The following is a 21,125-nucleotide window of genomic DNA, read 5'->3' on the forward strand; positions in this document are numbered from 1 at the left end:
GGAGCGCAAACAGGGCAGAGTGAGATACGTAGGACACTTCTGACCACCCACTGCATCCTGACCTGTCCCCAACCGTCCCGACTATGTCTTGCTGCTGGAACCCGATAGGCCAGGATGAGAGAGTGAGGCCGACGATCTGCACAACTCCCCCGCACTTAAATCCAAGTCAAGCGCAAGTCATGACTTCAACTCCATGTGTGCATGCATGAGTGCATGCTATATGCATGTGTGTGTGTGCACCTACGTACATCTAAATGCAAACATGGGTACTTGCATGTGTGTGTGTGTGTGTACGCATAAGAGTGTGAATGTGCACGTGTGTTTGGTCTGACTGTGCACGTGAGTGTGTGCATTTTCATGTGATCTGTGTGATCTGGAAATCTATCATTTCTTTGCTTCTTGCAGAACACATTTATTCAGCTGTCCCTGGCCTTTAAGAATGACAGCTACACTCTGGAGACGAGGCTGGGACTTGCGGAGAGGGAGAGGAACTTAGCTGAGGACAACACAGAGAAGGAGCTGGAAAACTTCAAATCAGAGTTGAAGGTGAGGCCCTCTGCTTGGTGTCATGAATCCACGGGTGTCAAGCTCCTGCAGGGATCCCAGGCACCTGGGAAACCAGGCCAGCAGGAACAGTGGGTCAGTCAGTCATAGGCACTTTGACCTCAAAGCAGCTCCTTTCAAAATGGCTGCTCCACTATAGCCTGACTCCTTTACTTGCTGCACAGGCTGTCAGGCCTGAGAAACAACCCTTGGGTGCTTCAATGCAGCAGGAGGTCAGACAAACACCAGGACAAGGGATATCAATACATCAGTTCAGTTTAGTTTATTGTCACGTGTACCGAGGTACAGTGAAAAGCTTTTTTTTGCGTGCTCATCAGACCTTAACATGACCTTAAGCTTCATTGAGCATGGGAGTTAATGTGTAGGAAAATAACTGCAGATGCTGGTTCAAAATCGAAGGTAGACACAAAATGCTGGAGTAACTCAGCGGGTCAGGCAGCATCTCTGGAGAGAAGGAATGGGCGACGTTTCGGGTCGAGACCCTTCTTCAGACTGAATTAATGGATTTAGTGAGGAATTCCTGAGGTTGAGCTGGCTCCCTGCTGGCTGTGGGGTGGAGAGAATGAGTGATGTTTAAGCAGCTATTGTACAAGGCGAGGCGAGCGTGGGTTTCAGATCACAACACAGACTCTCTCTACTGGCCTTGCCTGCACTGTTGCAGTGGTGTAGTTGGTAGACCCACTGGCTCACAGCTCCAGTGACCTGGGTTCAATCCTGAACTCTGATGCTGTCTGTGGGAAGTTTGCATGTTGTCCCTGTCACCACTGCCCCCCCCCGCCCCCCGACCCTCCTCTCATTCAATAGACAATAGACAATAGGTGCAGGAGGAGGCCATTCGGCCCTTCGAGCCAGCACCGTCATTCACCGTGATCATGGCTAATCATGCACAATCAGTACCCCGTTCCTGCTTTCTCCCCATACCCCCTGACTCCGCTATCATTAAGAGCTCTATCTAACTCTCTCTTGAAAGCATCCAGAGAATTGGCCTCCACTGTCTTCTGAGGCAGAGAATTCCACAGATTCACAACTCTCTGAGTGAAAAAGTTCTTCCTCATCTCCGTTCCTCACACATCCCAAAGACACAACGGTTGGTGGCTTAATTGGCCGTTGTAATTTGTTCCAAGCGTGTAGATGAGTGGTAGAATCTTTAGAAGGGGTGGGGAGTTGAGGAGAATGTGGGGATTTAGTGCAGCATGAGTGCAAAGGAGTGGAGAGAATGAGTGGTGTTTAAGAGGTGGGAACTGGAGGAGTTGTGCAGAGATGCCTCTTATTTGTTGCCTTTGCTTTCAGTCCTCGGCCTTGCTCTGGGTGCAGTCGGAGCTGCGCAATGCCCAGGAGAGGTTGCTGGAGACGGTGGGCGTTCTACAGCGCCTGGCTGTCAGGCTCTCCGGACGGGCAGAGATGGTTGGGGCCGTCCGACAGGTGAGCACGGAGAACCTGGGCTGGTGTAGACGCGATACCTCTCAGTCCGGTTTCACTGCCCAGCGGGATGTGGGCACGTCAGGTTCTGGTTGGCGGTTCTAGCCTGAACCTCTCGCTGTGTGATATCCACGATGGCAGGGCAGCTTGTGGGGTGCTGGAGACACAAGAAGCTGCAGATGCTGGAATCTTGAGTAAAACACAAAGTGCTGGAGGGACTCAGCGAGTCAGGCAGCATCTGTGGTGGGATATGGAGGGTTAAGGTTGTTATCGTATGGGATTATAACTTTCCCAATATTGACTGGGAATGTCATCGTACAAATAATTTAGATGGGGCAAAATTTGTTAAATGTGTTCAGGAGAGTTTGGAGATAGCCCCAATGGGCCCGATCCCTGGTGGCATGGTGATGCAGCAGTAAAGGTGGCACCTTACTGCGCTGAGACCCAGGTTCCATCTTGACTACGGGTGCTTTCTATATGGAGTTTGTATATTCTACCCGTGACGACGTGGGTTTTCCTCGGGTGCTCAGGCTTCCTCCCGCACTCCAAAGATGTACAGGTTTGTAGTGTAGTTGGCGTCTGTAAATAGTCCCTTGTATGTAGGGTAGTACTTGTAGGGTTGATCACTGGTTGGTGCAGACTCGGAAGGCCGAAGGGCTTGTTTCCGCACTGTGCCTCACAACTAAACTAAACTGAATCTGGTAACTGACCGCCTGGACGTTGCAGGAGAAGCGGATGTCCAAGGCCACCGAGGTGATGATGCAGTACGTGGACAACCTGAAGAGGATGTATGAGAAGGATCACGCAGAGCTCAACGAGTACAAGAAGCTGGTGAACCAGAACTCGAGCCGGAGCTACAGCCCGTTCGGAGACGGCAGCGGTAGGAACACTTGTACAGTCTGGTGTCCAGTGGCAGGGGAGGGAGAGGCACTGAGGCCTGGTCACTGTGGCCGGGTTAAAGGCAGGGGCAGTGGGAATAGAATGAGTGGGGTATTAAAGGTGCGGAGAGTGAGGGGAGAGGACTTGGAGTGGGTGGGGTATTAAGGATATGGGGAATGAGGGGAGGGGGATTTGACTGTGTGGGTTATGTGGAGAGTGTGGCGAGGTGGGATTAGACTGGGTCATCTTGATGTGCCATGTTTAATCGCCCAAGTGCTTGAACTTTACTGAGTGTACCACTGATATCCACTGATGCCAACCGGCAGTGAATGGATTGTATCAGTGAACTGGGAAGGTTTGAAAATACTAAGGACTCTTATTAAAGATGGACAGAAGGTTTTTACCGGATCGAAGTGATTGTCAGTTGCATCCACTCATAGAGTCATACAGACAGTGTGAAAATGGACCCTTCAGCCCAACTTGTCCATGCTAACCTTTTTGCCAATCTACACTAATCCTACTTAGTTTAGTTTAGTGTACCGAGGTACAGTGAAAAGGTTTTGTTGTTGCGTGCTCTCCAGTCAGCGGAAAGACTATACATTCCTCATGACTATTCCTTTTTGCCCACAGTAGGACCATCGTTATTTAAGTGCCTCTCTAAATGTCTCAAACACAGTGAATACATCTGATTCTACCACCTCCTGTGGCAGCATGTTCCCGATATCAGCCACTATCTGTATAAAGCACTCACTCGAAAGATCCCCTTTAAATCTCCTTCCTCTCACCTTAACCCTATGTCCAGAGATAGGATTGATATATCATATATATACAGCCGGAAACAGGCCTTTTCGGCCCTCCAAGTCCGTGCCGCCCAGCGATCCCCGTACATTAACACTATCCTACACCCACTAGGAACAATTTTTACATTTACCCAGCCAATTAACCTACATACCTGTACGTCTTTGGAGTGTGAGAGGAAACCGAAGATCTCGGATAAAACCCACGCAGGTCACGGGGAGAACGTACAAACTCCTTACAGTGCAGCACCCGTAGTCAGGATCGAACCTGAGTCTCCGGCGCTGCATTCGCTGTAAAGCAGCAACTCTACCGATGCGCTACCGTGCCGCCCTTATACTGTGACTATCTCCTCTCTCCTCGTCTTCCTCTGTCCGCTCTCCCCTATCATTCAGTACAAAGATGCAGCCCGACCTGCTGCAGCAGCTCACCACCAGCAGTGGCCATTCACCTCATCCATGTCCCTCGTGATTTTATACTCTTCCATCAGGTCATCCCTCTGCATCCAATGCTCCAGGGAAACAAGTCATAATTTATCCATCCTCTCCCCATAACTCAAACTCAGGATGAAATTCAAACACTCTCATGCATGTGTTGTTTTAAAGCGGAGAGAGGGGGAATATTTGGTTTCTGGGACACACATATCCTGACTCTGAAGTCCTTTCTCTCAGCTCCCTAAATCCCATTGGGACAAGCTTCCCTTCCTGGCCTCTGCTGGGTAAGGTGGGCTTGCATTGTCTCCCATCCTTCAAATCTCTTTACCATCACCTGTCTCAAATCTGGCTGCCCCTCAGCTCCTGCCCCATCTCCAACCTTTTACCTCCCAGTTGATTGAACCCCTGGTCCACATTGTTTCTGTAACGTTGGTGAGGCCACATTTAGAGTATTGCGATCAGTTTTGTGCGCACCTTGTTATAGATAAGATGTTGTCAAGCTGGAAAGGGTGCTCAGCCCCATTCTGCTTCTCTCCCTCTTTCACGGGGTTGTCCAGTGTGGAATATTTAGGGCAGTGGGGGAAGGGTAGGAATGTGCGGCTGTGGGAATCACACTTTGGAAGGACCATGACAGGCTTGTGGAGGGAACCCGCCTTCTTTTGTGCTGGCCGTTTGGGAAAGCACAGTACTCTTTCACCGATCTTATTCAGAAAATGTAGCTCTCGTTCACAAGAGATGTTTGTAAATCAATAGATGAAAGGTGTGGGTTTAAGCTGCACAAGACCAGAGGAGAACGAGGGGACAGATCACATCGCCCCTCAAACATTTACCGCCATAACTCCTTTACCCTTCTCTTTTAGATGATGGAGTTCCCAGGACAGCCCGTTCCATGTCACTCACTCTCGGGAAGGTAAGGGACAAATGTAGCAAGTCAGATTGTTTTCTAAATGCACTGGTATTGTTGCAGTTTCACAGATTGTTTATTGTGTATTTATTTGTTGTGTTGTTGGGATAATTTAGTTTGGAGGATTTGGAGACAGATCCATTGGCCCACCAAACTCGCTCTAACCAGCTATAACCCGATCATATGAGTTCCATGTTATCCCACTTTTGTATCCACTCCCACACACTAGGAACAGTTTACAAGGGCCAATTAATCTGCAAATTCACATGTCTTTGGAATTTTTTGTTTAATTTAGTTTAGAGATACAGTGTGGAAACAGGCCTTTTGGCCCATTGAGATACAGTGACCGACCAGCTGGTATTTATTCACAAAATACTGAAGTAACTCAGCAGGTCGGGCAGCATCTCAGGAGAGAAGGAATGGGTGGCGTTTCGAGTCGAGACCCTTCTTCAGACTGATGTCAGGGGGACAGGACAAAGGAAGGATATAGGTGGAGACAGGAAGACAGTGGGAGATCTGGGAAGGGGGAGGGGAAGAGAGGGACAGAGGAACTATCTAAAGTTGGAGAAGTCAATGTTCATACCACTGGGCTGCAAACTGCCCAGGCGAAATATGAGGTGCTGTTCCTCCAATTTCCGGTAGGCCTCACTATGGCACTGGAGGAGGCCCATGACAGAAAGGTCAGACTGGGAGTGGGAGGGGGAGTTGAAGTGCTCAGCCACCGGGAGATCAGGTTGGTTAAGGCAGACTGAGCGAAGGAGTTGAGCGAAGCGATTGCCGAGCCTGCGTTTGGTTTCGCCGATGTAAAGAAGTTGACATCTAGAGCAGCGGATGCAATAGATGAGGTTGGAGGAGGTGCAGGTGAACCTCTGTCTCACCTGGAAAGACTGTTTGGGTCCTTGGATGGAGTTGAGGGCGGAGGTAAAGGGACAGGTGTTGCATCTCCTGCGGTTGCAGGGGAAAGTGCCCGGGGATGGGGTGGTTTGGATAGGAAGGGACGAGTGGACCAGGGAGTTACAGAGTCACGAGAGACCAGCGATCACCCGTACACTAGTTCTATCCTGCACACTTGGGACACTTTACCAAAGCCAATCAACCTACAAACCTGTATGTCTTTGGAATGTGGGAGGAAGCCGGAGCGGCCGGAGATGTCTTTGGAATGTGGGGGGGAACCGGAGCAGCCGGAGAAAACCCATGCGGTCACTGGGCGAACGTGCAGACTCCACACAGACAGCACAGGATGTCAGGATCGAACCCTGGTCTCTGGCACTGAGGCAACAGCTCGACCAGTTGTGCCACTGTGTCTGTAAATCTGCAGCAAGTACGGATTCCATCGTTGTGGCCCCAGTGCGCACGACAATTAAACACTCTTGACTCTCGCCCTGTCTTTTGAACAGTTGAGCCTGCCACTGCAACCACCAAAACCTCTCAGAAACTCACTGTCTTACTAAGTATTTATAAACTCTTAATCACACCGACGTGCTGTTCAAACTCTTCCGTTAAGAAATGTCGCCACGAGAAGATTCTGGAAACAGCAGAGTGACTAATCAGCAGAAATGGTTCATCTGGTGATGGTTAATTATGGATAAAGATTGACCTGAGCGTTGCTAAAATACCCCTGCTCTTACTCAGAGTAGAGCAATGAAGAGTTTTACCACCATCTGGGAGAATAGGTGCTAAATGGACCGACCGCAGGGCTGTCAAATGTTGAAAGTGTTTAATTGTCATGTGTGCCAGCAACTGAGCAATGGAATTCTTACTAGCAACAGCTTAACAGGCCTGTAAATCTAATAATACACAGTAATCATTAATAATGATTAATAATATTACGATAACAATAATCATAATACAAGAAAACCATAAAAGTGCAAAACTGAAGACTGTAGTAGGGCAGTTGTAAAGGGCAGCGGTAGAGTTGCTGCCTTACAGCGCCAGAGATCTATGTTCAAAGCAGAGTACGGGTGCTGTCTGTACGGAGTGCTCCAGTTTCTTCCCACACTCCAAAGATTTACAGATTTGTCGGTTAATTTGGCTTCTGTAAATTGTAAATTGTCCCTACTGTGTAGGATAGTGTTAGTGTCTGGGGATCGCTGGTCCGTGCGGACTCGGTGGGCAGAAAGTATCTCGGTGGGCAGAAAGTATCTCTAAACTAAACTAAACTAAACCCACAGAAGATCATAGTTGCTGAGGCTAGTGCTGTGCAGTTCAAGAGCCTGATGGTTGCTGAACCTGTTGGCCACAGTTTTCAGATCCTGTACCTTCTTCCAGAGGCAAGGTGAGGGTGAATGCCCTGGACATCAAGGCAGCATTTGACTGAGTGTGGCATCAAAAAGCCCTGGGAATCTGACCTCACGCAGAGGAGGATGGGTGTGGTGGCTGGAGATCACTCATCACAGCCCTGAGACATCACCGCAGGAGTTCCTTAAGGCAGGGTCCTGGGCCCAACAATCTTTCGCAGCTCCATAGGTGACCTTCCTCCCATCATGAGGTCAGAAGTGGGGATAATCACTGATGGTTGCACAACATTAAATTCCATTAACAACTCGTCATGTTGCCAAGCCATATGACAACATGAGTGTGGTTATGAACAGTCAGAAGCTGGGGAGCCTGCAGTGAATGACTCACCACTTGACACCCCAATACCTTTCCACCGTCTACAAGGCACAAGTCAGGAGTGTGATGGAACACTCGCTACTTGCCTGGGTGCGTACAGGCTTCAACAACACTCAAGAAGCTCAACACCACTCAGGAAAAGCAGCTCGTTGGAATGGCACCCCATCCACTCCCCAAAACACCAGATAATCCTTATCTAGAATGGGCTACCAGAGGAAGCTAACGAAGCTAAATACAGGTTGGAAACTGCCCCTTCACCCCAACTTGTTCCTCCACAACAATGTGTACCATCCACTGTAGTTCCTTGCCTCGGCTACTCCAACAGCACCTCCCAAATCCACAAACTCAACCAAGGAAGACAAGGGCAGGGTGTACGGAACATGTAGAAGGATGAGAGGGGATCTTATCGAAACGTATAAGATTATTAAGGGGTTGGACACGTTAGAGGCAGGAAACATGTTCCCAATGTTGGGGGAGTCCAGAACCAGGGGCCACAGTTTACGAATAAGGGGTAGGCCATTTAGAACGGAGATGAGGAAAAACTTTTTCAGTCAGAGAGTTGTGAATCTGTGGAATTCTCTGCCTCAGAAGGCAGTGGAGGCCAATTATCTGAATGCATTCAAGAGAGAGCTAGATAGAGCTCTTAAGGATAGCGGGGTCAGGGGGTATGGGGAGAAGGCAGGAACGGGGTACTGATTGAGAATGATCAGCCATGATCACATTGAATGGTGGTGCTGGCTTGAAGGGCCGAATGGCCTCCTCCTGCACCTATTGTCTATTGTCTATTGCCAATGCTTTTTAACATGTCCCTCATCTCAGAAGCTGACCTGGTCAACCTATTCCGCACCCTCTCCCGGGCTTTCAGTGGACAATATCTAGAACTCCAAATAGTGGATGAGCTTAGAGCCTCCTTGAAAATAATGCACTCTCAATGACTTTAGTTTCACTAGGATGTTACCTGGGCTCCAGAGTGGACCACCAGCTGTTTGACAGCGTTTGTGCTGCAAGGGGAAGCTATAAAGCCGGATACAACTATGACCTTTAAAAGGCAGACAAGTAGATAGGAAACGATTAGAGGGCTTTGGCCAAACGCAGGTAAATGTGACTAGCCCAATGTGCCAACGTGGTCGTCAGGGACAAGGTCGGCCCTTTTCCCTGCTGTTCAACTCTCTGACTCGATGACTAAGCAGAAGGGGAGAGGAGTGGATTCAGCCCTAATCCCTGCCCACCATTTGGTAAGATCATGGCTGATCTTTCCTACACCAGCCTCTTATCCCTTGAATCCCTAAAGATCCATAAATAGGTTTAGGTTTATTATTGTCACGTGTACCAAAGTACGGTGAAAAGCTTTGTTTTGCATGCTATCCAAACAAATCAGATATACAATATATTAATATAAACAAGTCAAATTCAAGTACAGTAGTTAGAGCAAAGGAGAAGATGCAGAGGGCAGAGTACAGTTCTCTGCGTTGTAGCACATCAGTTCCATCGACAAAGTCCAATGTCCACAATGCATTAGAGGTCAATTGGACTGCACCCCAGCTGATGTAAGACCGTTCAGAAGCCTGATGGCAGAGGGGAAGTAGCTGTTCCTGAGGCTGTTACGGTTCTCAGTGATCACGGTTCTCAGTGGTGTCTCCCGGTTCTCAGTGGTGTGTCACGGTTCTCAGTGTCACGGTTCTCAGTGTCACGGTTCTCAGTGGTGTGTCATGGTTCACAGTGGTCACGGCTCACAAGTAGTCATGGTTCACAAGTGGTCACGGTTCTCAGTGGTGTGTCACGGTTCTCAGAGCTCACGGTTCTCAGTGGTGTGTCACGGTTCGCAGTGTCACGGTTCGCAGTGTCACGGTTCTCAGTGGTCACGGTTCTCAGTGGTCACGGTTCTCAGTGGTCACGGTTCTCAGTGGTCACGGTTCTCAGTGGTCACGGTTCTCAGTGGTCACGGTTCTTGGGCTCCTGTAGCTTCTTCCCAATGGTAGTAGCGAAATGAGAGCATGACCAGGGTGCTGGTTTGCAAAAATAGATACAAAGTGCTGGAGTAACTCAGCAGGCCAGGCAGCGTCTCTGAAGACACAGATAGGCGACGTTGCAGTCGGGACCCTTTTAGTCTGCAGAAAAGTCCCATCCTGAAACTATCCATGTCCTCCAGAAATGCTGTCTGTGTTGCTGAGTTACTCCAGCACATTGTGTCTGTTTTTGTCTTACATTGAGTGGTGCTTGGGTGACATGGGTTAACTGACTACAGTCTGGCAGCCTGTCTCACCGGCAATTCATTCTCCCGGCGTCAGGCAGTGACCTTAACTGTGGTATTGAAACAGTGGGGGTGTGTTTGTTCTTGGGTGGTAGCTGTGTCATTCTTTGCCCAACCATCACTGTGGGTTTTATACTGATGCCAAACATGGGTTTCACCACAATTGACTTATTTCTCAATGTTGCGGCTTTAAACTGCTAACGACTCTGCGGTGTTTTATTCCACAGACGGTGCCGCGCCGGAGAGTTAGTGTGGCAGTGCTACCGAAGTTTATCAACTTTCCAGGACACCCACTCAGCAGCTCCACAATGCCCACACTGGCTTTGGTAGGAAAAACAAAATGTCTTTAAAGCTCATTGTCCAGCGCTGATAAACGAAGGTCAAGGGAAAAGTCGTGTGAAGTTTACAGCCCATTCTGGGGAGGTGTCTCTGTTCCCACTTCTTCTCCCAGTTCTCTTCATACATAGAACACGAACATAGAACGTAGAACTTCTCAGCACAGCAGCAGGCCCTTTGGCCCACGATATCCATGCTGAACACGATGCTAGGTTAAACTAATCTCCTCTGCCTGCATGTGATCTATATCCTTCCATTCCCCGCATATCCATGTGCCGATCTAAAACCCCGCTAAATACCACACTGGTATCTACCTCCATCACCACCCCCTGGCAGTGCACTCCAGGTACCCACCACTCTCTGTGTAAAAGAAACTTGTCCCGCACACCACACTTAAACTTTGCCCTTCTCGCATTAAAGCTATACCCTCTGGTCTTTGACATTTCCACGATGGGAAAATTGTTCTGACTGTCCATATATTCCTCTACTGATTCTATATACTCTGTCAGGTTAAACTAAACTAAATTGAACTCCTCAGCCTCCTTCACTCCAGGCAGAACAAGCCCTGCCTATCCATGATCTCTTCCATCTCGGCAGCATCCAGGTGAATCTCCTCTGCACTCTCTCCAATGCAACCACATCCTTCCCAGAGTGTGATGACCAGACCTGCACAGAGCAGTCCCAAGTGCGGCCTAAACAGTGTTTTGTAAAGTTGCATCATTACATCCCAACTCTTATGTTTTGTATCCCGACCTATGATGGTAAGCGTGCCATATGCCTTGTACACCACCCTATCTACCTCTGTTGCCAGTTATAGATTTGGAGCTCTCTCTTTTCATCAACATTCTTTGGTGTCTTGCTGTTTACTGTAGATGAACCTGCCCCTATTTGACTTCCCAACATCCATCACCTTGTAGGAATTAAATTCCTTCTGCCAACACTCTGCCCAACTTTCTATCTGATCCATGTCCAGCTTAAGCCTTAGCCAACCTTCCTCGCTATCCATGCCACTTCTGACCTTTTGGGGTTGTTATTGTGTGGATTTCCTCCAAGCGTTCTAGTTTCTTCCCAGTCCTGTAAACGCGCAGTTCGGTAGATTAATTTGCTGTGAATTGCCACCGAGTGTGTAGGTGAGTGGTAGGAATTGAGAATGTGGGGAGAAAGAAAAATAGGATTAATAAAGGGCCAATGTGCGGTTGATGGTCGGTGGGCTCCCGATGGGCTCCCGATGGGCTCCCGATGGGCCCAAGGGTCTATTTACATGCTGTATTGGTTGGAACTTATTGGAGTTGCAAAAATCTCGGTCCGCTGAATGCATATGGCTGAGTGATGAGGATTAGAATAATTCTGCCCAGGAGGAGAAGGGAAGAGAGCAGGGCCTGCAATAGACCATAAACCATGGAACTGCACAAAAAAAGCCCTGTGGCCCACAATGCTTGTGCCGAACATGATGCCACGTTAAACTAATCTCCCTGCCCTGCACGTGATCCATCTCATCTGCCTGCACATGATCCTTACTCCTCCATAGCCTGCAGATCCATGTGTCTATCAAAGAGCCTCTTAAATGCCATGATCGGATCTGCCACCACCACCACCTCTGGCAGTAAGTTCCAGGCACACACCACTCTCTGTGCAAAAATAAATTGGGTTGCACATCTCTTTATAACTTTCCTCCTCTCACCTTAAAGCTATGCCCGCTAGCCTTTAACATTTCCACCCTGGGTAAAAATTTCTGATTGTCTACCTTATCTATGCCTCTCATAATTTTATATCAGGCCTCCCCTCAACCTCCAATGCTCCAGAGAAAACAATCCAAGTCTAATCTCTCCTTATAGCTAACACTCCATAATTCAGGTATCATTGTAGTAAACCTCGTCTGCATCCTCTTCAAAGCCTCCACATTCTTCCTGTAATGGGCCAACCAGAACTGCACAAATTAGATGAGATGTGGTCAAGGGCTCCGTCCACGAGATCCTCTGTTCAAGAAGACTTCCCTGGGGCACCCGACTCATTGGGGAAAGGCATCTGGAGAGAGGAATTAGGGGAATGGAATGGAAGCAGGCTAAGAGGAAGTCTGGTTGATATGTCGTTGGTTTCATTTTATCTGCTTCCTGCTTTAACATTCTGGTTATGAAAACTTACGAAACCAGTTCATGAGGCAGTTAAGAATCAATCACATAACCGCGCGTCTGATAAGAGAGGGGGAATGTGAAGGAGCTCTCTGGAGAGTTGGGTTGCACAGTGGTCCAGTGGGTAAGATCTCACAGCAGGTTCCAGAGCCCTGAATCAGTAATCTCAATGGTCAAAAGTGTTTTATTGTCATATATCCCCGGAACCGAACAGTGAAATTCTTACAGACATCCAAAGTCAAATCCCATCATGGAATTCCAATAAAGTCTGTAATCTGGAATTTGGAATAAAGCGACAAGCCTTCAAAATGACGATTGTAAAAGATCCAGATTGTAAAACCCCATTAGTTCATAGATATCCTCCAGAGAGGAATACCAACTGTTTCTGGAGTCACAAGGATCTGCAGATGCTGAAATCTTGAGCAAAACGTAAAGTGCTGGATGAACTTATTGGGTCAGGCAGCATCTATGGAGAGAATGGACCTGGTTTGTCTAAATGTCCATTCAATCTGACCTCTGATCCACCCCTTGTGGTTGATTCTTAAATGGTCTCTGCTGTAGCTGGGCAACTGGACACCAGGAATATGCACCGCCCTTGGAGATCCGAGAAGATGATAAAAAACAAAGCTGCTGGAAATAAGTTGCCGGAAAGAATTAGTTATGGGAGTTTGATGTCAAAGCAAAGGGTATCAATAACACAAGGGCAATAATGAGAGGAAGGAGTTGTAGAGGAGATTTAACTGGAAAATGTATTGTGCAGATAATGGTTGATATCCGGAACTCAGTGCTGCAGGAGGCAGTGGAATCAGATAGAATTATTAGTTTGAGGCATTTAGACAGACACATAAATAAACAAGGCATAGAAGGATGTGATCCTGATACGGCAAATTCGGGATTAGTGTAGATGGGGAAAAGGGTTGGAATTTGGCTTTTTGGCATGGTGGGCCAAAGGGCCCATTTCTGTGCTGTTTGTCTCTCTGACTGTCAGATAGGAGGAGGCAGAGATGTTTACCACAATCTCACAGCTCTCCTTTAATAAGTAGCTTGTGTCAAGGGATTGGAGACTCCTCGGGAGAAGAGGGAAGATTGGTGATGAAATGATGGGTGATCCTCGGCATCCATGTTGAGAGTGCATTGAGAGATGCGCAGGCTACTCATAGAGTCATAGATCTATGTGCTCTAGAGTCAAGAACATTCACAAACAGGTCCAAATCACTTTGTCCTTGTCCATTGGCATTCTGGGCTAGTCCTATTTGGCCCAGTCTTTTACAAGTCATAATTGTATCTGCTTGTACAGCTTATTCCAGATATGGACTACCCTTTGAGTTCAAATGCTATCCCAAAGATGCCTCAAATCTGTTCCCTCTCGCCTTAAGCCTATGCCCTCTAGTCTTAGAATCCTCTCCCCTGGAAAAAGACTGTGAATGCACACTTTATCATTGTCCCTCATGATCTTGTGCATATCAATAAGGTAAATCCAGCACAAGACAGGCCATGTGTAACAAATGCAACAGAACGTTGTAAAGGCAGGCAGGACCGGCTGGCTCCGTTTTGTCAGAATGAAATATGATGATGAATGAATGGATGATGATGATGATGATGAATGAATGTATGATGATGATGATTTATTGCCACATCAGCATCTGCAGTTTTATTTCCTACACTTTATTGTCACGTGTACCTAGGTGCAATGAAATGCTTTGTTTTTCACACAACCCAGTAACATCACGTAGCAGACCTCGCCTGGGAAATGCACAAGTGTCACCGTGAATTGGCGCCGACAATGTTACAAAAGTTCACCAATTAGTCCCATCTACTGCCTGCCCGCCTACACCAGTGTGGGAATGGGAAGGGGAGTTAAAGTGTTTAGCAACCGGGAGATCGCATAGGCCTACTGGTCTCTGCTTTAAAACGCCATGGTTTAAAGGGCAGCGACCCCCCCCCCTCACCTGTATCCACCTATCACTTTTCCCAGGCTTGTCCCACCATCCCACTTCGAGCTTTCTCCTAACCTGCTCAGTTCCTTCTGCACTCTGTGTTTGGCTCAAGATTCCAGGATCTGCTATTCCCTGTGTGTCCATGTTGTTAACAAACTGGCTCTTTTTGTTATGCTTGCAGATGGAGTCACAGAGTAGCACTGAAACCAACAGCTCGAACTCCACCAGTAACGCCGGCACCTCGGACTCCATCACCACCAGCCCCAGCACCATTCCCAGCATCTCCAGCAGGATTGGCATGCACTCCAGCCCCATGCTGAGTCCCCTCGTAGAGACGTGAGTTCACCTCCCCGGCCCTTGCCACGCGGCCGCCGCACCCTGTCCGTCCACAGGAGGGTGGTAGCGAGCAGTGTCTGGTACTGCTGAGATTGGGGGATGTAATGGGGATCCTCATAGAGGATAGAGTGGAGTAGGTATGGAGCCACATATAGATACCTGAAGTCAAGTCCTGTTTATGGTCATTGTACAGTGAGGGACAAGTAAAGTGCAGCAGCATCACAGGCACATATAGTGCCTTAGAGTCATACAGCACGAAAACAGGCCTGACAGCCCAACTTGCCCAAGCCGACCCAAAAAGCATCATCTACACCACTCCCAACTGCCCCGCCTTTGGCCCATATCCCTCTAAATCATTCCTATCCATGTACCTGTCCAAATGTCTTTTAAATTCAGATTCAGACCACACAAGAAAACATAAATTATGCATTAATAACACAAAATCCTGCAAGGCAGTAAAATACATTGTGCAAAAGAAAAACAATATATACTATGGGAAGAGGTTCGGCTGGCTAGGACTTTATTCCTTGGAGTGCAGGAGGCTGAGGGGTGGTCTTAGAGAGGGGTATAAAATCATGAGGGGAATAGATCGGGTGAATGCACAGTGTCACTTTCTCAAGGTTGGGGGAATCAAGAACTAGAGGTCATAGATTGAAGGTGAGAGGGGAAAGATTAAATAGGAACTGAGGGTGGTGGGTATCTGGTATGAGCTGTCAGAGGAAATAATACTATAATAACATTTACAAGGCATATGGACAGGTACATGGATAGGAAGGGTTTAAATGGATATGGGCCGGACGTGGGTGGATGAGACTAGCTTAGATGGGCATCTTGGTCAACATGGTTGAGTTGGGCCAAAGGACTCCGACCAATGGCCAACAAAGCAATGACACTGTGAGATCAGCTCCTTGTGGTGCCAAGCTCCTGGTTTCCCCTGTCCACTGCAGGAAACAGAACGGTGACAGAGAGGTGGAGAGGCCGGCTACAGGAGATGTCCAGCCACTCATCGCCGAGGCAACCAGCCCGGAGACCAAAGCCAAGATTGAGGAGGAAGCGTTTAACAAAGGGTGAGACTGCCCCTGTGCCTAGAGAGCATCGGTGCAGAATGTACGAGCAATAAGACCGCCTCCATCCTCCATGCGCGCTGCATGGCCTCCTTTGTGCCACGGGGATTGTGCCCAGTGCACGAGCTTCTGCCAAGCTGGCAGCTCCCTCCACACCCCTGGCTGTCAGAGCTGGAGTCAGTAAAACCTAAGGGACTCTATCCCACCCTTCAGTTCAGACCTTGCCAAGATTTCCGGTCCATCACCAGCAATCTGCCTTTACTTGAAACTCCCAAGGACATTCCTGGAACAATAAATGCACTTTGAGCACTTCCTGCCCTTCACATCCCTTTCCCATTTCCACCAGAGCCCCATCTCTGTTGGTGCTGCATTTTGTTAAATTTCCATCTCCGTTTTCAAATTCCTCGCCGACTTGCCCCTCCCAATCTTTGTAGCCACCTCCAGCTTCCGTTACCGAGCGAGATCTCTGCATTCCTCAAATTCCAAAGCATTCCACTCTCCAAGTTTAATCAGAGTTGGATAGGAGAGGAACGGGCCCTTCAGCCCAACTCCTGCACGCTGACCAAGATGCCCCATCTAAGCTAGACTCTTGTGCCTGTGTTTGGCTGAGGCCCTCGAGTTTTGGTGACATCCTTGTAATATCCTCTGCAGTCTTTTGGCAATGTCCTCTGCACTCTTTACAGCTTAAAGGCATCTTTCCTACATCAGTATGACTAAAACTAAACACAGTATTTCAAGTGAGTAGGAAGGAAGTGCAGATGCTGGTTTACACTGAAGATAGATACAAAATGCTGGAGTAACTCAGCGGGAGAGGCAGAATCTCTGGATAGAAGGAATGGGTGACGTTTCGGGTCTAGACCTGTCCCACTGAGTTACTCCAACATTTTGTGTCTATCTACAGTAGTCCAAGTATGGCCTTGTCAATGTACAGCACAGGAACAGAACCTTTGGCCCACGATGTCTGTGCCACCCACAAAGCCAAATTAAACTAATCCTATGTGCCTGGTCAAAATCCCCCTATCGCAGCCTATTTATGTGCCCATCTAAATGCCTCTTAAACACTACTATTGTGTCTTCTTCCACTAATCCTTGCAGCACATTCCAGGCGCACACCATTCCCTGTGTAAAAAAAGTCGCCTCTCTCATCTCCTGTAAACTTTCCACCTCTCGCCTTAAAGCTGTGCCATCTTTGGCATTTCCACCCTGGGAAAAATTGTCTACCCGATCTATGCTTTTCATAATTTTATTTAGTTCTGTCGGATCTTCTCTCAGCTTCCGTCGCTCCAGAGAAAAGATTCCAAGTTTTTCCAACCTCTCCTCGTAGCTCATTCCCTCTGATCCAGGCAGCATTCCAGTAAACCTCGTGTGCACCCTCTCCAAAAAGCCTTCCTGTACTTTGATGTACAGCACTGCACACAATACTCCAAATGTGGCCTAGCCAAACTTTTATAAAGCTGCTCATGACTTCCTGACTCTTGTACCCAAAGTACTGACCGGTGAATGTTTCTGTCTCCCAAGTTACCAAGAAGGTTTGAAAGCCCAACTCAGCCAGGAGCGGAAGGAGTCACGGCAGGAGCCCGAGAAGGAGGAGGGGTGCAGTGAGGAGCCACCGGCACAACCTAGCTTCACCGAAGGAAGGAAGAGCAGGTGGGTTCTGAACTCCCTCGTCACACCCCAGGTGGGCGAGAGGTATTGCATTAGCTGTGTGTAGCTCTGGTCACCAACTACAGGAAATACATCAATGAGTTGGAAAAGGTGCAGAACAGGTTCACCTGGGTGTTGGTGTGTAGAAAGGAACTGCAAATCTGGTTGATACTGAAGACAGACACAACGTGCTGGACAAACAGCGGGTTAGGCAGCATCCATGGAGAAAAAGGATCCTATTTCTCCTTAGATGCTGCCTGACCCGCTGTGTTACTCCAGCATTTTATGTCTAACACCTGGATGTTACTTGGGCGCGGAGGCTTGAGTTGTAGGTAGTGATTGGAGAGGCTGGGACTTTTTTCTTTGGGGCGTAGGAGGCGGAGGGAGGGGTGACCTTATTAAGGTGTACAGATCATGAGGGACACGGAAAATGTGGATGCCCACAGTTTATTTCCAAGAATAGAGGATTCAACAACTAGAGGACAGTGGCTTAAGATGAGAGGGGAGGGAGGGATCCCAGGGGTAAATCTTTGCGCTTAGTGGATTGTCCATATATGGAATGAGCTGCCAAAGGAAAATGTGGAAGTGGATACAATTATGGATTTTAAAAGACATTTGGACAGATATATTGATAGGAATGGTTTGGACAGATGCAGACCAAATGCAGGCTAATGGGACATGCCCAGTAGGCCAACGTGGTCAGAATGGACAAGGTGGGCCAAAGGGGCTGTTTCTGTGCAGTGCAGCTCTGTATTCTATTTCCATTGCCACCTCTGTTCAAACTCTAGGATGTTGTTTGTTTGGTCTTTGGGATTTATCAACGTTCCATCTCACCAGCTTCACTGATGCTTTTTAAAATAATACTTGTTTTCTTCAGACCGCCATTCTCCCTGGACCCTTTGCTAACTGGTAGTCCAGGCAGGATTCTTTGTCTTCCACAAGACGCACAAAGTCATTGTTTAGTTCCTCCATTATTTCCTTCATCCCTGTTATAAATGCTCTTGAAAGTAGTCCTTCCCTCTTTGCACTCCTACAGAAGCTCCCACAGTCTGTGTTCTTGCATCTCGTGGGTCCACGCTCATATTCTATCATGTCTTTCCTCATTGATTTCTTGGTCCTTTGTAGAGTTCTACGTTGCATTCAATCCTCATTTATTTCTGGTAAATTCAGTAACTTCTTTTGATCTAATATTCTCTTTGATGTCTCCTCTTCTCTTCTCAGTCCTGGATGGACCACATTGGATGCATTATTTATATGCATTATTTCCTTAAAGGTATTATCAGGTCTTTTAATGTTTCCTACCAAAAACAACAACCAACTCACTCCTCATCCCTTCAGTTTTATTTAGATTTAGGAACCTGGCCTTGTGTTGAGCTTCATAACACAAGAGATGGCAGAGCCAGGAATCTGGAGCAAAAAACAGAGTGTTGGAGGATCTCAGCAGGTCAGGCATCATCTGTGAAGGGAGATAGACAGATGACATTTCGGGTCAAGACCCTCCTTCAGACTAATGGAGTAAAGGGGAGTTAGCTTGTAGAAAGACTTATTTCCTTGTTGCACATGAGGCTGACGGTGATCTTACAGAAGTATATAAAATCATGAGGGTGAAAGATAAGGTAAATGCCCAGAGTCTTTTAGCCAGGGTAGGGAAATCAAGAACCAGAGGACATGTTTAAGGTGAGAGAGGAAAGATTTAATAGGAACCTGAGGGGCAACGTTTTCACACAGAGGGCAATGAGTGTATGGAACAAACTGCCAGAGGAGATAGTTGAGACAGATACCTCCACTCTCAACTATAACAGCTTAACAACGTTTAAAAGACATTTGGGCAGGTACATGGATAGGAAAGGTTTGGAGGGATATGGGGCAAATGCGGGCAGGTGAGATTAGCTTAGATGGGGCATCGTGGTTGGCATGGGCAAGTTGGGTCAAGGGCCTGCTTCCCTGCTGCATGATTCCATGAGGTTGGTGAGTGGCTGGAACGTGCTGCCAGGGGTGGTGGTTGAGGCAGTGTTGTACAATTTTATGTTGTACAATTTTGTGTTCTACGGCCTAAGAGGTGAGGGGGAGGAGTGAGGCAAGACCTGGTAAGTGATAGATAGATATAGATGGATAGTCTGAAGAAGGGTCTCGACCCGAAACATCACCCATTCCTTCTCTCCAGAGATACCGCCTGTCCCGCTGAGTTACTCCAGCGTTTTGTGTCTAAGTGATAGATGGATCCAGGTGAGAAGGGGTTGATTGTAATATAATTCAGGTGGAAGTGAGGAGGGTGGAGATAGTAACCAAGGTTGGAGGTGATGAGTGGAGAGACCCAAAAGGGTGCAAATGGTGAAATCTAATAAAAGTTGATGGAGTGAAGGAGACTTGCTTTCTTTTCACCATCCTTTTTGTCAGATTCAATTGCTCACCTTCAGTCTAGTCACTGCATTTGATGTCCAGACATGGTCTCCTCTGCATCGGAGAAACCAATCAGATTGGGTGATTACTTTGAGGGCCACTTGCCTTCAGTGCGTGGGGTCGACCCTGAGCTGCCTGTTTCCTTCCTCTTTAGTTCACCGACCCACAGCCACCCCCACCTGTGGCTCTGTGGTTTCCTGCACTCAAAAGGCCCAACGCGAGTATGAGGAACAAAACCACATCTTCCTCTGGACCCGTTGCAGCCTTCCGGACTCAATATCAAATCCTCTACTTTGAAGAAACATACGTGCTGTCTTTCTATTTGCATCAGAAACTGTCGTCATTTTGCCTCGGTTTTACTTCTCTGTTCATATCGTATGGTCTTCTGTGCACAGTCTCACAGCCTCATTATTTGCAACATGTTACAGCAAGACGCATGAGGTGCATCACTCCCCCATGCACCAGTCTGGTGTCATCCCTTTGTTCTACATCCCTTTCCAACCTTGGGCCAAACACTGGCAAATATGACCAGTTTAGATGGGGCATATTGGTCGCCATGCTGCATGACTCCATCACTCCATGACTTCTCTCTTTCACAGTTCTGATGAAGAGGCCCAGTCCCCAAGTATTAACTGTTTCTCTCTCCGCAGATGCTGCCCGACCTACTGAGTGTTCCCAGCGTTTTCTGTTTTTATTTCCATGACATGCTCCTTGACGTTCCCATCTCTCTGCACAACTTCTCCTGAGCTTCCTTCTGTTGTGCCCTGATGTGGTTTGACTTCTTAATCAGAAGTCAGCATCAGTATTAACGAAGCACCACCTGTCAGCCAGCGATGCACCCGCCCACCAGACGGATTTTGATTGTTTGCAAGTTATTATCAACAACTGGTTGATGTCTGCGGTCTGGCGGAACATGCCACCATTTCCTATTGTGCAGTGGCACGTGTGGCACACTGATGCAGTGAACTAAAAGTCAAAGGAAAGATGCTACGAAGCCGGAGAGGGTGTAGAGAAGAAATACAGACGCAGATAACAGGCATTTCGGCTCACCAAGGCCTCGCCGACCAGCGACCCTTCAACACTAAGCACAATTCACTAATTTTACTGAAGCTAATTAACCTGCATGTCTTTGGAGTGGTGGAGGAAACCGGAGCATCCAGGAAAAACCCAGGCGGTCACGGGGAGAACGTACAATCCCCGTACAGACTGCACCCATAGTCAGGATTGAACCCGGGTCTCCGGCGCTGTAAGGCAGCAACTCTACCGCTGCGTCATCGTGCCGCCAAGGAGATTTACAAGGATGTTGCTCGGACTCAAGGGCCTGAGTTGTTGAGTGCAGTTCAGACTCCGGCACTGCAGCCAATGGAACTGAGTAGACAAGGGACAGTTACTGCAGCCAATGTTCTCTCAACTCCCTCAG

The 21,125-nt window shown here is 48.0% G+C and overlaps 1 protein-coding gene across 1 annotated transcript in view; it reads left to right on the forward strand.

The window, feature by feature from the left end:
- The window catches only part of LOC144602164 (uncharacterized), a 145,332-nt gene that overhangs the window by 120,743 nt on the left and 3,464 nt on the right, over positions 1-21,125 (forward strand). Inside the window, exons 35-42 of the mRNA XM_078414901.1 lie at positions 406-546; positions 1,855-1,986; positions 2,710-2,863; positions 4,952-5,001; positions 10,087-10,185; positions 14,443-14,597; positions 15,545-15,664; positions 17,180-17,308. Of these exons, the coding sequence (XP_078271027.1) occupies positions 406-546; positions 1,855-1,986; positions 2,710-2,863; positions 4,952-5,001; positions 10,087-10,185; positions 14,443-14,597; positions 15,545-15,664; positions 17,180-17,308 (980 nt within the window). The remainder of the gene's footprint in view (positions 1-405; positions 547-1,854; positions 1,987-2,709; positions 2,864-4,951; positions 5,002-10,086; positions 10,186-14,442; positions 14,598-15,544; positions 15,665-17,179; positions 17,309-21,125) is intronic.

This window comes from Rhinoraja longicauda, chromosome 18 (genome assembly GCF_053455715.1).
Source record: "Rhinoraja longicauda isolate Sanriku21f chromosome 18, sRhiLon1.1, whole genome shotgun sequence".
NCBI lineage: Eukaryota > Metazoa > Chordata > Chondrichthyes > Rajiformes > Arhynchobatidae > Rhinoraja > Rhinoraja longicauda.